A 17,834-nucleotide genomic window follows, 5' to 3' on the forward strand; every position below is an offset into this window, starting at 1 on the left:
CACAAAGACAAAGATTTACAGACCAATTTCACTACTGAACAATGACTATAAATTCTTTGCTGCAATTTTGGCAGAAAGACTATAAAGAAGATTTTACATGAAGATTTTTCACGAAGACCAATTTGGCTTTCTGCCAAAGACAATTAAGGGATAATGTGAGGACTATTCTGAATATCACTGAATACTTACAATACCACAATGAGAAACAGGCAGCTTTAATATTCCTAGATGCAGAGAAGGCCTTTGACAATTTATATTCGGCTTTCATGTTTAAAGTTCTGGAAGAAATGGACTTTGGAGAGAACTTAATTCAAGTAGTTAAAACTATTTACATGACGCAGCAAGCAAAAATTGTTATTAATGGGTATGAGACAAGGATGCTCCTTGTCTCCCTTGTTGTTTATTCTGGTGTTGGTAGTTTTGAATAGAGACATTAGACAAGATGAGAGAATAATGGGTATAAATATCAAGAAAGAATTTAACAAATTGAGGGCATTTGCTGATGACTTGTTTATATTCCTACAGGACCCCAAAAATAAGATAGAATACATGTTGAGAAAATTAAATGAGTTTGGGGTTCTAGCAGGTTTTAAAATAAATAAACAGAAAACAACAATGTTGATCAAGAATATGTCCTCCCAGGATGGTGATATATTGAGTAAAAGGTCTGGTTTCAAGGTTGAGAAAAAGGTGAGATACTGTATTTGGGGGTTATGCTGACAAATACAAACACAAAATTGTTTCAAAATAATTATCTACCTCTTTGGAATGATATAAAAAAGGATTTACAGAGATGGGACAAATTACATTTATCATTACTGGGCAGAATTTCAGTAATTAAAATTAATGTTTTACCAAAGATGCTATTTTGTGTTCCAGACAATACCAATACTTGCAACGGACATTCCATTTAAACAGTGGCAGAGGGATATCTCTAAATTCATATGTCAAAGAAAGAAACCAACAATCAAATATACATTTTTGCAAGATGCCAAGGAAAGAGGGCGTCTGGGTTTACCAGATTTGAAATTGTATTTTGATGCATGCTGTTTGGTTTGGTTAAAAGAGTAGGTGAACCTTCAGAATAAGAGGCTGCTCAGTTTGGAAGGCCATGATTTACGATTTGGATGGCATGGGTATTTATGGTACGATAAAGTTAAAATAAATGTTGATTTTAATAATCACTTTATTAGACATGTCATATTAAGAGTTTGGAATAAATATAAAAGAAAGTTTTTTTACGAAATTGCCCCTATGGGTGTTCCCCTCCCCAAGAAGCTTTTTTTAGAAAAGAAATGGTGAAACTGGACTGGTGGACGTATGATAAAATAGTATCTTTCAATTCTGGAGACCCCATCCTTAAGTCTAGGGAAGAATTAGAATTAGAAGGTTACGCTTGTCACTGGTTTACAGTACATATCAACAAATGAAGGAAAGATTTAAACTAGACAGAAAAGGCTATGGTTTTGAGTTCGCTAAAAATGAATTGGAACTCCTACTATGTGGTAATGATGATCATATAATTGCCAAGGTCTATAAAATGTTATTAAAATTGAACTTGGAAAATGAACATGTATGATTCAGTGGGCAAGGAATTTTGGATATAATGTGATGTTTGAACAATGGGAGCATATGTGGATAAAAGGTTTAAAATTCACATTGAATTACCGTATATTCCGGCGTATAAGGCGACTGGGCGTATAAGACGACCCCCAACTTTTGAGAAGATTTTCAGAGTTTAGAAACTCGTCTTATACGCCAGAAAATACAGTACAATATTGAATTTCTGTTTATAGATGAGCACAATAGGAGCTTCTTTCCTTTGCTGCTAGAAAGCAAGTGTTGCCCACCACTGCTTCCCTAATGCTTCCTGAACTTAGCTGGTATTTTTCCCCATATATTTTATTGATTTTTTAAAATATAAATCACTTAATAGTTGGTAAACAGTGTGTTTGCTGGGTTTACATTTGTAAAGAAAAATCATTAACAATTGGTTTCTATAATCTATAATCCACATAGTACATTTAGTTGATTTCCCCTTTTCCCCAAAATGTCTTCTTTGCAAACCTTGAAATAATATAGTTCTTATTATTTTGATAAAATATATTTAATCTTTAAATATTCCATTTAATATGCCTAGTCATTTAATCCTTTAGGTCTTATTCAAAACATTTTTTTCTTTTTTATACATTATAATTTCCCTAAATTCAGACACATTTAATTATCTAAAACATTTCCTTCATCTAGGCCATTTCAGCAGTATTATATTACTTATATCAAGAAATAAAATAAAAGGGGAGAAAGCATATAGTATTATTTAAGGAATTCATCTCTCTTAGAATGACATATGTATTCAGAATCTTTTCTGTTGCTTTAACCATATTCAAACAAATGTTTCTTTTTAAAATATTCTCTCTGTTAGATCCCATCATCTATTTTCTTAATTTTCACTTTGATCTTTTTCCTTTGACCAGTATCTTTCTTAATCAATGTGATTTGCTGAATCAAAAAGTTTTTCCATATATTCATGACTGCTGCTATAGGCATAAGAAGTAAATCAAATGTTTCTTTTTTTTGTAGATGTAATGTCCTTAATTTATATAGCTTACTGTTTTCTACTATTTAATTGCTTTTCCTGAAAAAGAATAAAGTGATGGGCGATGTAGAAAAATGTATACTTTGTCCTGTTAGTGCTTATTTCTGTAAAAAAAATAGGGCTGGACACTAGGGGGCAGATTGGTTTTAAATTCAGAGAATAGCTACCCGTATATTCCGGTGTATAAGACGACCCCCCGACTTTTGAGAAGATTTTCAGAGTTTAGAAATGCGTCTTATACACCGGAAAATATGGTATAACCTAAAAGAAAATTTCTATAAAATGATGTATTGCTGGTATTTAACACCAGATAAGTTATCTAGAATGTATAAAGGTATTTCAAATAAATGTTGGAAATGTAAATGTAAAGAAGGGACTTTTTATCATTTATGGTGGACATGTGATAAGGCAAAGAAATATTGGAGTAGGATTCATATATTAATGGAAAAAATTCTTAAAGTTAACATGAAGATTAAACCAGAAACTTTCCTTCTGGACCTAATGGAAAGAGAACTGGAAAAAAACATTGGAATTTTTATTTTATATATGGTGATGGCAGCAAGACTGTTCTGTGCACAAAAGTGGAAGGATGCATCAATTCCTCCCATGGACGAATGGTTACAAAAGAGATGGCCAAATTGACTGTGCTGATTAAAGAAAAAAACACAAGTACTCTTGTTTCTACTTGGAAATCTCTTCTGGACTTTGTGCTTGAGGTGAAAAAAATGATATCATGATTTTGGGTTTTATCAATTAGACTGATTTGCCACACAAAATAGTGAGCACTCAGTTTCTTGTGATCCTTTCAGTCCAGATTAGATTTATGGAAGGAGATGGAAAGATTAGGTTACTGTCATTATTCTGGAACGTATAGCCCCATGGACTGCATAGCTCTATGTAACCCTAACTAGAGAGCAGGTATCAGTGTGTTGGAGTTGCAGGAGAACGCACCCAGTGGCATCTCCACCCACAGACAGCACCTCAGAAGCTGATATACAAGTAGCGACCCCTAGTGGTCAAAGAGAGAAGTTCTTCAAATTTTCTTCAAAATAGCTGAGAAGAACACTTAACCTATCCTAGCCATAGCAGAGCGTCCTGCTGGTCTAGCAGAAGGGATTCAACCAACCAGCCAGTCAAGGAGAAAGGCTGCCAACAGCCAACCTTAACCTGCACAAAGAGGCTGAAGCTCAAGCCTCGACAAAGCCAAAAATGTCTCAGGGTCAATACGATCTTAGACAACGCAGAAAGCTCACAGCAGCCATGAACTCACATCTGATGGACACCATCCACAGGTGCAATGAAAGAGGCTGGGAGAGATTGTACAAACTCTACCATGAACAAAAGGAGTGTTCCCCACAGCCCAAGCCTCACCAGAGAAGCAGACCGATCAACAGAGCCGAGTCCGAAATTTCCCACTATTCACATGCACCACACCAATGGTCGCATGCGGCTCCATCCCATGTGTCTGGAAAGGCCGCATCCTTTCACCACACATCCAGGGCATATTCCAGCGTGTCCCAACAATCGCATGTCACAGGCGCCTCCCGCCTTTCGAAGGCATCCTCCCGCCATAGCCGAACATCCAGAATTTCACAGGAAGAGCAAATAATCATAGATGCTAAAGCTGCTGAAGCTGTCTTTCATGTGGCACAAGAGGAGAGGCAGAAAAAGAAGGAGTTGGCGGCCATAGAACTCGAAGAAGCTGAAATAGAGGCCAAGCTAGAAGCCGAAACAGCAAAAGTGAAGGACGATCGAGAAAATGAAGCAGCTCAAATGGAAGCCAAATGAAAGGCTATGGCAGCTAAAATGAAGGCCAAAAGAAAAGACACCCAAGTAGAGCTTGAACTTGTTCAAAGCCAAAGAGATATGGCAGACAAAATGGCTAGAGCGGAAGTCCTTCAGAAAATACTCCAGCACACCACTTTCTTGCCAAATGGGGAGCAACTGGGAAAGGAAGAGCGTTGTAGCCACGCACAGGCCTACATGGACAACCAAAGCGCATTCCAGAATGCACAGGTGAGAGTGCCACAGCCAGCAACAAGCCCCCCAAGACCGAGTAGGCAACCAGAGGAATCTCAACGACCAGATCCGGCAATCAGCCACAGAGTTGATGTCGAGATACCGAGGCCACAAGATCTCCCTACCGTTGCCGCCCCATTGAACCCTATAAAACCACATCTACAACCCTGCACGCTTGTGACAACCAAACCTGTTTTGGTAGCAACAGTGTTCCAACCGCGCCTAGAACAACACTGCATGCTTGTGACAACCAAACCTGTTTTGGTAGGAACAGTGTTCCAACCGCACCTAGAGCATCGCGCGCTTGTAACAACCAAACCTGTTTTGGAAGCAACCATGTTCCAGACAAGCAAGACTTACTACAATTTAGCTTTGTCCATTAAGGACAAACAAGACAAACAACATCTCCAAGACTGGGAGTCACGGAGCATACTCCCAAGAAGTATCCAAAGCATGCAAGTGCAACGTACGTATGTTTCCAGCTCACCTGCCCCAGTGCAGAAGAAAGAATTATATGCTTCCTTAGATGTGTCTACGAAGGCAACTGCAGCCTTAAGATACGTCTCACTCTACAGCGGGGAGAACCACACTTACGTTACCTTGTTTGCAACCATAAGATGCATCAGAGTCTACAGCGGGGAGTGCTGCAGTCTTGGTGTTTTCTTAAGGAAAGCGAGACTAACAATACAAGAAGGCCACACCGTACCAAGGTTACAGCTATGTGGCACCACTTTGGCTGTAAAGCTGACCAACTTGACAGTGAAGACGTTGTGCCTTGAACTACAGTCCACCACCTTCTACGCAGACAGCAAGGTGATGTCAAGCTACATCTACAAACAAAGCAGACACTTCTACGTCCATGTAAGTAACAGAGAGAAAAGGATTGAAACATCCTTAAGCCCTGAACAATGGCAACATGTGCCAACAAATAAGAACTTTGTTAACCAAGTGAAGTGGCCCAACCTTGCCACACAGATAACAGAATTGATCTGGCTAGAAAGTTTTCAGTTCTTGGCCTGTCCAAATAGACAGATGCCACAGAAACCAAAACGTTATGCACTTCCAGCTTCAGATCAAAGTGCCAACCTTCAACCTCAGACACCCAGTAAACATCAACCAATCTGCTTCAAAACCCTGTCTAAGCGGAGACACCTGAAATTAGCCATACTTTTAATTGTGTTGATCACTTGTCTCAGCACCCCAAGAATTAGCTTTGTAGGAGCCTGCAAGGATTTACTGACTTTCATGGACTCCATGTCGTTAAAGACACCCACACCCACACATGAAGTCCTCACTACCCTGACGACAAAAGTAGCAGCCCTCTTCAATACTCCACCGGTGGTTCCAGACCCTTCGGTTCTTGAGTATCCTGAGTCTTCTGCTCAAGCTGTTGTTCCTGATTCTTCAGTTCCAGCTGTTGTTCCTGATTCTTCAGTTCCAGCTGTTGTTCCTGACTCTTCAGTTCCAGCTGTTGTTCCTGATTCTTCAGTTCCAGCTGTTGTTCCTGACTCTTCAGCTCCAGCTGTTCCTGTGTTTCCAGATCCAGCTGTTTATGTCTTTCCAGGTTCTTCGGTTCCTGAGTATCCTGTGAATCCAGTTCCCCTCATTCCCAAGAAGCTTGGGTTCCAGTTTTTTCTGTTCCAGATTTGGTTCCAGTTTTCTTCACAGGAAGAAGAAGACCTTGTCTCAGTGGGAGACAAGACTGCATGCCAGAACTATTGGCCCATGGGACTTGCGCACCGGGCCCACCCACTTGATGAACTAGTTTGCCCAGCTGAGGTCCAGATTGTGAAGCCACGTGAGTCAGGCTGTGACTCAAAGACACTTGTACCAGGCTGATCACCGATTTGTTCCCGTTGCTGATGAAGACTGAACCAGAAGATCAAACCTCAAACTATGTATTGTCTTATGCATTGTTTGATGTAACACTTGCCTTTTTTTGCATTATTGTTCATGTCTTATATTTACCAATAGTTATGCATGTTTAATACCAAGTTTTTTACCTATTTAGTCACAAGTTAGTTAACAGTGAGTATTGCATGCCTTTATGCTATGTTTTTACTATTTTAGTAGTGGAAATATAAATTTCCAAGCGGGGAGTATTCTGGAACGTATAGCTCCATGGACCGTATAGCTCTATGTAACCCTAACTAGAGAGCAGGTATCAGTGTGTTGGAGTGTCTGGCAGTTATTGGGTTAAATGCTACGTATGTTGATGGGTCAGTGGGAGGAGTATCAAAGGTCATTGAGAGACTTCCTGGACACAAGCCACATGGGAATCTCTTTGTCTGTAAGAAGCATGGGCCACACAATAAGCCTGAGTCGTTATAAAGATGGTATGGAAGAGCATCATACTCTTACCTAAAGGGATGGTCTAAAGAGATGAACAAAGATGTATTTTCCAGGAGTATCAACCACAGCGTGAACGCAAGTAATCTTTCTCATTAAAATGTATTTTTGTTTATTATAAGATCATTTCTTTTGAGTTGTCTATCTGACTGGATTTAAAAGAAGGCGCTTTTATTTTTGAGTCAGAATAGTCATTATTTGCCTACGGTGACATTAGATTATCACACATGAAGCCAGATGAGAAGACTATTATTTAAAATTAAATTTATGCAAAATACTACATTAATTAGCTTAAAAATCCAGAAAAAGATTTTAATAACTATCACTTTGGTTTTTTTTCTCATTTAATAGTAAAGAGGAAACATTGACAACGGCTGATAAAGACATTTGGATTAATCCCAGAATCTCAGGTAGCAAGTCTCAATCAATTCAGCCTTCTGTAGTTTGTATAATATATTTTTTAAAGCATCTAGGTGAATCTTATTCAATAATTCATTTTTTTAGCTTCAGACATCCCTCAAATCATTTATTCGCATGTGGATAATGAAAAGAAACACAGAAAAGAAAATGAAGAAGAAAAAAATGATGACTGTAATGAAGATGACAAAGAAAATGAGAAAGAATTGGAGTTGCTGGTAAGCTTTCAGAATCTTTTACAGCAGCATTCCCCAACCTTTCTGGGTTGGCAGCCCAGAATGGGGGAAGGGGGAAGGGATAGTTTTGTGTGATGGGCAGGCTCATGCAAGTGAAGCTACAAGCGCTAGTGCCCACTGCTCATGTGAATGGGGCTGTGTGTGGCATGTACATGGCAGACCACCACTCATGTGGCCAGTTGCGAATAGGCCATGGCCCGGTAGTGGGCCGCTACTAATGATGGGATTCAGCCAAACTAGTAGCTAAATTTTGTTGAGTTAGGAGAACCGGCTGAATGCACACTGCTTTCAGAAGTCTGTTCTAGGCCTGGGAGGCCTGATGGATGCCTCCCAGGCCTAGAATGGCCCACTGGAAGTGTAGGGATGCCACTTCCGGAAGTACATTCTAGGCCTTGGAAGCCTGGAGGAGGCCTCCTAGGCCTAGAATGGCCCGCTGGAAGTTCGGGGATGCCACTTCCGGAAGTCCTTTCTAAGCCCCAGGCCTGCATCCATGCAGATAACCAGTTGTTCAGGGATTTGAATCTCACCACTGGCTGCTACTGACAGGTTGGGAGCCCCTATTTTACAGAACAATCTGAAGAAAGAAACTGCTATGACTTTAAGGTACTTTAAAACATTTTCAGCTGTATATCAAAATGCTGGATATAGAATCAAACAACATTCTCCGTTCTTTTATTTTCTAAAATAAACAAATATTTCTTTCTGTTACAAACAAGGAACATTTATTTAGACCAACCAAAACTTTGATAAAACTTTTCCAGGGGAGACACAAGAAAGCTAGTGGAATTTTCTTCCATTGAATAAAAAAGAATTCTTCAGATTATTATTCTCTCTCCTTCTGCCCCATCTCTCTGGCCTCTTATTGACTAACCTGTGGACATTTTTCTGTGGACATTTTTAAGTTGGACATAACTTCTTATTGAGTTTTAGAAGTATAAAATTCAAAAACCAGCAATAAAAAATCAGCAGGGATTTGATATTGGATATCCCTGACAGACTATTATGTCTATCATCTCAAACTATATACCCTGGTATGTTTCCTCAGCAACCAAAGGATTGCAGTCTTCTTACTGAGGAAGGTTGAGGAATGGTAGCTCATGAACTACATACAGGCTTGACATTTGTTTGGGAAAAAATAATATCACTGATTTTTTAATAAGTTTTCAATCATTTTTCTTCAAAAAAAACCCTGAAAATTGTTCAGATTTAATGTAGCAAGAATGCTGTCACTAATCTCCATATCTCCAAATTCAACCCTCATTCTTAGAAATCATGGCCCTGTCTACTTTGATGACAGATTACTGTGTTGTCTACATGGTACTCAACCATCCAAAAAAGAACAGTCTGTGGTCAACAGTCTGTGGTCAACAAAACTTTGTTCGCTTCTGTTAGACAATATTATTATATACAGTATTCCACAAGAGGAAGGCTTTTCTCTACTTCAACAGTGGTGATACATATACTACATAATTTGCCAATGCTATGTTACTAACAGAGTATGAATAAAGGATGTAGGATGTTTTGAAACAGTTTGTTTTGTTATCTTTCATTTAACAACTTATTTCTCTTTTTATCATAGGATATAAGGAATAATTTGAAAACAATAGAATAATAATAACTTCAATTCTTATTCTTCTGATTTCTATTATTGCATTTTTCCCCCTTTTTTCTAGTTCTACAGTTAGGGAGCCATGCATATATAACTAATGGCTACTCAGTAGTGATTGTTTGTAAGCTCATGAAAGAGCAAAAGCAATGATGTTGCGAATGAATCTTTTTAGCATTTGATAATTGTATAAAATACATTTTAATGTGGCACCAGATTTATAGATTGATTTTAAAAAATTGCTCCTTGTCCAGAATTGATTTTGAAAAGAATAATAGCAGGGAAAAATTGCACCTGACCATAGATATCACCTTCCAGATGTAAACACATATTCCTAATATTGACTAAATCACATTGATTTTATAAAGAAATATATGTATATTAAACATTATTTTTAATCTCAATGCCACTTATATTGCACAAATGTTATTCATTGGGTTAACCTGCATTTTATGAGAAGAAAAATAGCATAGCTATACATACACAACTAAATAAGCAGGAAATATAATGTTATTTGTGAGTGAAAACATAAAATCTGAAATACACAAAAGGACACCCTAAACATTAGAGCCACATAGCCATTTTGGGTAGGGAGTAAGACAATTCTTCAGACAAAAGCTCAAAGCTATCTTAGCTCTAACTTTAGGAGAGTTCAAAGTTGTCATTCAGAATGGAGCTTTTATTGCCAGAATAATCAGCACTGAAATATTATTATTTTTTATAAAAAGCATTCCCGATACAAGACTTAAGTATATAGATTTTTTAAAAAATCTATATACCTGGTCAAAGCTCAACCCATTCATTTTATGTGCTGCATAATGAATTAAACAATAGAGGTCTATAATAAATGGAAATGCGACCAAATCTTTGAAACCCATAGGCGATGGCTCACATGACAGCTCGGCAGTTGACAAGTAACATCAGCCTTATGTGAAAAGGGGAAATTGTAAGATTTGCATATAATTATTGAAATCATGCAAATGTCAGTTATAAGGAGGGAGATGGGGTGGAGCGAGGTGAGAAGAAACAGGCATCTCACTATTAAATCCTGACAGTTGGCATCACTGAAAAGCTCAGATACATTTGAGGACTAGTTGGCAGAGGGTCATTAAAATAGAATTTGCAGAAACATTAGTTCCTTCACTTTTCTTTGACTGACGTTTTACTATTAATAGTTTGCAGAGTCTTTGCACAAAACATATTAATAAGAGAAAATGTAATAGGGTATCTGCAGCAAGTGTAAATGTAATAAGGGGGTATCCAAGTTGCTACCTTCTAATTGATTGATATAGAACCATCCATCTATGCATTTGAAAGCAAGAGAAGAATGCCATAAGGAGCAAATGCTGTTGAATAATATAATTTAATATTGGGGCAATACTGAAGAAACTTCTTTGTGGCTTTTTCTAATTTTCAGTTTCTGCAGTTTCTAAAACATTCTTGTCTGAGAGGTCCTGGGAGAAATGAAACAAACATAATCCTTATAGTATTTGTCAGTGTGCAAATGTGTTTTATTTTACTGGACAATACTGTACATTCTTAGCTTTGATGTTTTGCGTCACTGCACTCACTTTAAAATAAATCATGCCTAGAATGGAATGTGCTCTCTGAATGAATTAGCTTGCCTTGTACAGAATTTTCTCTTCAGGATTCATTTCTATGAAACATTTGAAACTTACTGAGCTCATGAATAAACAGGCAAAGGTGGGGAGAGATATAAAGAAGAAAAATGGAATTTTATTTTTTGCCTCTTATGTTTGTTTGTTGCCCTTTGGGTCTGTGTGTGCATCACATGTGCTTAAAATGCAATATTCATTTTGTAAACAGCTTGGAAGCTTGGTTTCTGAAACTAGGTTTTATTGGAAAAAAGATCTTTCTTGAATTGAACCCCTTTTCATGCGTGTGTGTGTGTATATATGCATGTGGGCATATAGTTTATTTACACACACATTCACACATATTTTCACTCTTTTTTTATTCTATTGTTTCAGCTAAGTCAACACTTCACTAGAAGCAGAAGTTCTATGAATGAAAGGAGTTCCTATGCAACTGAGCCAATTAGATTTCCAAATGAACCACAACAACTGGGGGACAAACTAGAGTCTGGCTTGATTAGACAACCTCTGACTAAAAGCTCTTCAACAGAACATGCTTTACAAGATAAAGAACTGCAGAATAATAAAACATATTCCACTGGAAATTATAGGCAGTTATTATTGCCAGAAAAATGCAGTGAGGACTCACTAAACAAAACTGTAGAGTCTTTAGAGAGTTTGAATCCAAAAGAAACCTATGTCTCACCAGAATATTGGTCTGAATTCAAGAAAAACCAGACTGCCTATATTGCAGACATTGTCTCAAGCACTTGTGGAATGCATCAAGCAGATGTTCCAAGTGATGAATTTAATAATGTCCCAGGAATTAAAACAATAGAGACATTATTCATAGGTGAGGATGATTATAACCTCAAAAAATCAAGGGAGACAAGTTCCTTAGAAGATGATGAAGCAGGGAAGTTAAAAAAAAATGCATTGAAAAGAAAGGATAATAATATCAAGGCAGTTCAGAAACAACTTAAGCAGGAAATAGCTTTCCAAATTCCCAAGTTAAATTCAAAAAACCTCATCAAACATGAACCCCAAAGAGAAAACATTGAAAGCAAAAACCAATTATGTGTAAACAGAGGTTTAAATAGTGATGTAATAGCTAATGCTGATGTCACAGAAAATTATTTGATAAGGTCTCATTCAAAAGACATTGTAGAAGAAAAATATAACTCTGAGTATAATGTTGATAAGGAGAAAGAAATCATGCTGAGAATTTTAGAGAACACTTCAGAAAAACAAATCTGTCTTATCAACAAATATAGAAAACATGTCTCGTGTGACAATTATGAAATCAACCGTCTAGCTAAGTCACCTCAAAGGGAAGAAATAATGACTTCCAGTGTCCCAGATGAAATAAAAGAAGAGCAAATGCCAAAATCAATAGGGTTTCCATATCTAAGGGACAGTGGAAACTCAGATAAAAATAAATCAGAAAGCATTATAGAGGAGTCAAATCATGACTCAAAAAGGGGAGAAATTGAAATCCCTGAGAAAGTTCATAATACACTTTGGGAAAGTCAGTCCCATGTTGTACCACCAACTGATGAAAATATCTTTATGAAATCTATATTAATAAGCATAAAGGAAATGTCTGATAGCAGAAACAACTTAGAAAAAAGGAAGTACAGTCAGAGTGATGATCCTGCCAACAGAAATATTTCTGAGATAGAATGCTGCCAAAGTGAACCTGACATGGTTATTCTTAAAGATCAGAATATCTGGGACAGATCTATCATTCAAAGGTGGAGTGGTTCAGAAAGTCAGTTGGTAGAAAGGCAAAGTGAAACAAATAAAAGAGTGCAGATGAAGGAACTAACAGGAGTTGAAGCCATGGGGGGTATTAATGATAATACAAGATGTTTGAAAGTAAGTCCCACAGATGAACTGTTTACTTGCCAAGGCACACTAAGATATGAAGATACTTCAGTCACTAAGCATGATAGTACAGGAGAAGCAGAAGCAGTTACAGCTGCTTGTATAATTAAAATGACATCAGAAAGTACTCCTGAAAAAATGTCTGCTGGTGAAAAAGCAGTAATTGTTAAGCTACCCCAAGCGACGGTACTAAGTGACAGGCCCACAGAGAAAAAGGAAATGGTATTTGATATACATGAAGGAAGAAATGATGGGTCATATTATCCTCTTTGTCAATGCAATAGAGAGGGTGTATTATGTGACACCAAATTTGGAATATCTTCTTCAGGTATTAATAATGTGCCCACATATGAAACAGTACATATGGAAATGATTTCAATACATGAAACAAATGAAATGCTTGCCAAAGCAGAACATAATTCTGTAAATAATTTACCATCCACTGAAATATTTTGTCCTTTTTCAGCAGAAGGAAAAATTGTTTCTGAACAAGGTGTGCATTGTGAAGTACCACTGAAACATTCAGAACATTCTTCGCAAGGCTTACACAATAATGAAGCTGAAGAAGGAAACACCTGGAGTTCATTTTCTTACATAGGTCCCACAACTGAACCAAAAATATGCAGTTTGGATAAAAAATTGGTGGGAAGCTGTTATGAAAACTCCTCAGTGATATGTCCCAAAGGATTTGTAGGGTCTCATACTACTAAAGTAGAAGAGGTGTTGCCTCCACCCACAGATGCTTCAACTGAAATTGCAGCTCATTCTGGATATAACTTCAATCCAAAAGGTGAAATAACTCATGTTATTCTAAATATCACTAAACCCCAAGAATTTCCTCCTAGTGAGAATAGAGAAGGAAACATAGGTCACTTTTCCCATCAAACAGAGTTCAGTCCAGAAAAACAAATAAGGCCCACTATTTTAATAAGGGAACCGATTGAAGAAAGAAAAGAAACAAGCTTAGATTCGAAAGGTTTAATAACTGAAAAGAAAATGAATATTGTCAGACATGATAAGCAGGCTTTTTTTGATCATACAGGAATTTCTGGCCAGCAAAATGAAGCTTATAATTCACCTGCTGAGTATCTTGTGTTAAAGCATATTGCTTACAAGATACTTTATTTCCTTTTGTTCATTGTATTTTGTGTAACATTGTATCATTATGATTTAATTGTCTGCTTTGCACTCTACTTATTTTCATTGTACTGGCTATATTGTGATGGTAGGAGAAACAAAAACTCCATCAAAAAGGAGTAGTATGAATATTCCACATTGTATTTAGAATTTATTATCTGAATGTCTATGGAGATTCTCAGTAATCCAGGTCATGGTTGTCTCAAAGGTGCTTTTTTCACGAGGCAACTGGACTTTCTTGTTTTTCTTCTTCTTCATCGTGAGAAGCGGAACATCCTCAAAGAAAAACAAGAAAGTCCAGTTGCCTTGTGAAAAAAGCATCTTTGGGACAATTTATTATCTGCATGTCCCAAAGAGTAACAATGTCTATTCTTAAAACCAGAATTAAACTCCTTTCCTCTTTTCACATATTGCTTAAAAAGAATGCACATGGAATGCATATGTAATGCATATGCATTCTATACAGGACCATTCTGTTTGGAACATTAAGTATCTATACGAATCAAGAGTTCTGCAGCATATCAACTTATATTAAATCTAGCTGCTCTTTCTTAACCCATTATGAAGGTGTGAAGCTCCAGTCTCTTTGGATTTGATCATATTTATTTATTTTGTAGTATAGTCTCATTTTCTGTGAATTTTAAAAAATATAAATATATTTAATAATATAAATTAAACACTTTATTTTTTAAAGAAGAAGGAACATGGCAACTGGGCCTGTTAATATAAGAGTTTCCTTTGCTAAACAGTTGGCAATTAACATCACAATGGAAGGATGAGAAGAAGCACTCTCCTTATTCTTCAGCATAAGTGGCCTAAGAATGTTCATATTTCTTTATATGAACTATGCACTTGTGTGCCTCCCATTTTTTTTCTATTCTGCCATTTGAAGATATTCAATTTTTAAGATTTAGCGACCTAAATCTAAGCTCTCCTTCCTATTTAAACTCTGTTATTTGACCATATTCTTAATATATTAATATTAATCATGGGCACAATATACTGAAATTTTGATTTATGCATGAATCAGTACAATCAGTGAGAACTATAAATCATAAGGAATGTACTTCACTTGCTAAATTTATTAAATCTTATTGTCCATCTTCCGCAAACTGGCTCCTTCCAGATACACTGGATTTACAAATTCTTAGCTAATATGACCAAAGGCTGGCTAGAAATTCTACAAAGCACCAAGTTGGGAAATGCTGATTTACTCCTCTAATTTGTGGATGAGTGAAAGAACTCTGATACAGATTTCACGATCTGCTTTTTTTTTCAAGGTAATGAGCTATATAATGAATAACATTAATATCAGCACTCTGTCAGCTGTAGAATGCAAAGTAATTGTAATGTATGTGTAAAAAATATAAAATTAAGCAAGAAAACCAGGCTCCCATTCTTATCACAGAATTAATAGAGACTGATACACACTAAAGGACACAAACTGGAGCCTTGCTTTTTCATTTGTTTGTATTTTTGTAAATGAAGACTGTGTGATTTTCTCTCCCCCCCCCCCGCATTATTCCAGTTAGTTGTTTTGAATCATATTATTTAGATTATGTTACATAGAAAAAGCAAACCCAATGAAATTTAATAATACCAATAAAGTTTGAATGTTTTGGTTGTATGTGAATATTTCAAATTCCCAAATAAAAATAATGAAATATAACAATTGTGCTATATCCTATATAGCTATGAAAGATTAATTTTGATCAATACTGACAGTTTGGACCTCCCAGCTGCTAACTAATGAAGAATTTTCATAGCACTCATTCACTTTTTTAAAATTAATTTTTAATTATCTAGTTATCTTGATTCTTTGAAGACATAAAGTAATGGAAATGTAAGGAAAATAATTTTGTGACCTTTCCTCTCTACAATCTATAAACTACAATATCTTTAGTACAGCATTTCTAACGTAGTAGTTAAGTTCCTATTTGTACAAGCTTATCTCCTATTAAAGATGCAGTTTTATGTCATCTGGAGGAAAATGTCCTAAATGCAAACAATTTAGAGTCAAATCATCATTTTAGCTTATTCTTATAGATTTGTGTAGAAATGTTTAACTAGAAGACATTGTGCAAAATGTACAGTGAGGCAGAAATGGAATATTGTATAGATGGTATCTTCACTGTCAAAATGGATTCTGACTCGAGTTTGATTGGCTCAAGTTTTCCTACATATAATCTTTAAGAGTGTCTGCATCAGCTTCACAAATCACCTCATTAGTCCATAAAATAATCAAATATTTTATAAGATTCAAACCTGGCACCTAAATTTTTTTCAAAGAGCTTTAAAACAGAATTCTTATATTTCTCTATTGTTTTATAATACTATTATGTATCATATCATGTATCATACAGTAAAAACACAGGACCTAAGAAGCCTCCATCAGTTCACTAGGATTTGCCTAGCTGGAGTTCAACTGCACATGAGTTCAAGTGTCTTTATTCACTGTTTAGAATATTTCTCATAACAATTGTGCAAATAATTTACTGCCCAACATAACCTACCTTTTATTGCTAATCTATAATTGAGCCATTTCTTTTGTCTCTACCAAAGAAAATGGATGCTGTGCTAAGGCATGTCATAATACTGTCAATAGGTAACTATTTTGAAAGAAGACTTTTAATTATGTCAAGTATGAAAAACAAGAGATGCCTTGTCAGGTTCTCTGTATGTTATGTGATAAATTACCATTCATCTTTCTGTATTCCTGATACACTGAAACATCTTTATTCAGGGACATTTGGCTTTGAAAGACCTTTGCAACAAAGTAAAGCAAATAATCAAATTTGGAATCATTATGCCTATGCAAAAATTCCTTGCATGCACAGAACAGATGTAGGAGTAAGATCTAGGAATTGTGCAGCCTGATCTGCATTCACAGATATATATATATTTAATTTGTACTTGCAGTATTTAGAAACAGAGTAATATGTAATAATAGATTTTGCAATAATAGATTTTGATTTTTTTCTAAATTTGTCTCTTATTTTGAAACATGGGGGGAAGTAATAGACCTTAAAAATATGAAATTTAAAGAGTCATTTGAATGTAGATCAAAAGCTGAAGGAGAGAAGAGTGCATCTAATGTTCTACAAGGAGCACTGAGCCTTCAAGAGCGACTAGCATGAGAGCATGTCTAAAAGCCAAATTTAGGGAAGGCTATACTTTCTCCCTTTCATATGATAGCTCAAAACTATCTTGCCATTTCTGTCCTGCAGCTTTGACCTTTACTTAAATCAAATGTTGAAATGCATTGTAAAGGCCAAGAATAACAACAGTCTGTGTTACTAATTTGATAATGTGCATGCTGCTACAGAAAATAAGTGTTCAGACAAAATGGTGCATTTAGGTTAAAATTATTGAGGATCGTAAGCCTTAAAAGTGCAAGAAATTCAACACTAGCAAACGCTGCCATGACCTTTCAAACTGATATTGTTGAATGACCACCTGCAGCTGCATGTCAAGGCATAAGGGATGCAAATACACAAGCAAGCACAGAATGCTGTATAAGTCTCTTGCAAAACATAACAGAGGCTTATAGGGTAACAGTGGATGGCTTCAGGTCTTACTTCTTCCTCTTATTATCAGTGGATGTTTCATTTTCTACATTCCAATCAGCTAACTTTATAGTTTTCTTTTTACAAATTAATCCCTAATATTTTGAGTTTTCTTTTTCAAATTAACCCTTAATATTTTCATCTATTTCAAAGGAGCCACACTTCATTAAATCTCCCCCCACATCTTATTCTTAATTTCTGAGACATTGCATTCATAGGAAATTTTCATATGTGCAATATTTAGACCATAAATATAGCAAATGAAGCTTCTCTCTTGTCTTGGGACATACAAAAAACCCCCAACAGCATCAGGCTTAAGAAGTTACAAGTTACTGAATTAAATTTCAATCAACTGTTAATTCTACTAAATATTGAACACATCCCTTTTTTCACTTGTATTAAATATGTTTTTTAAAAAAATATTAT

General features: G+C 36.2%; 1 protein-coding gene across 4 annotated transcripts in view; it reads left to right on the forward strand.

The window, feature by feature from the left end:
- The window catches only part of LOC120318085 (protein phosphatase 1 regulatory subunit 3A-like), a 59,427-nt gene extending 43,916 nt beyond the window's left edge, over nucleotides 1–15,511 (forward strand). Inside the window, exons 2-5 of one of the 4 annotated variants that reach the window (XM_039365339.1) lie at nucleotides 7,316–7,374; nucleotides 7,469–7,599; nucleotides 11,215–11,671; nucleotides 13,172–15,511. In XM_039365339.1, the coding sequence (XP_039221273.1) occupies nucleotides 7,316–7,374; nucleotides 7,469–7,599; nucleotides 11,215–11,671; nucleotides 13,172–13,965 (1,441 nt within the window). In that variant the 3' untranslated portion in view covers nucleotides 13,966–15,511. Of the gene's footprint in view, nucleotides 1–7,315; nucleotides 7,375–7,468; nucleotides 7,600–11,214 lie in introns of all 4 variants that reach the window. The other 3 variants (XM_039365341.1, XM_039365338.1, XM_039365342.1) reach the window with 3 other exon arrangements.
- Nucleotides 15,512–17,834: the final 2,323 nt, after the last annotated feature.

Source organism: Crotalus tigris, unplaced genomic scaffold, assembly GCF_016545835.1.
Source record: "Crotalus tigris isolate CLP2741 ecotype Arizona unplaced genomic scaffold, ASM1654583v1 scf7180000020038.348495, whole genome shotgun sequence".
Classification (NCBI taxonomy): Eukaryota; Metazoa; Chordata; class Lepidosauria; order Squamata; family Viperidae; genus Crotalus; species Crotalus tigris.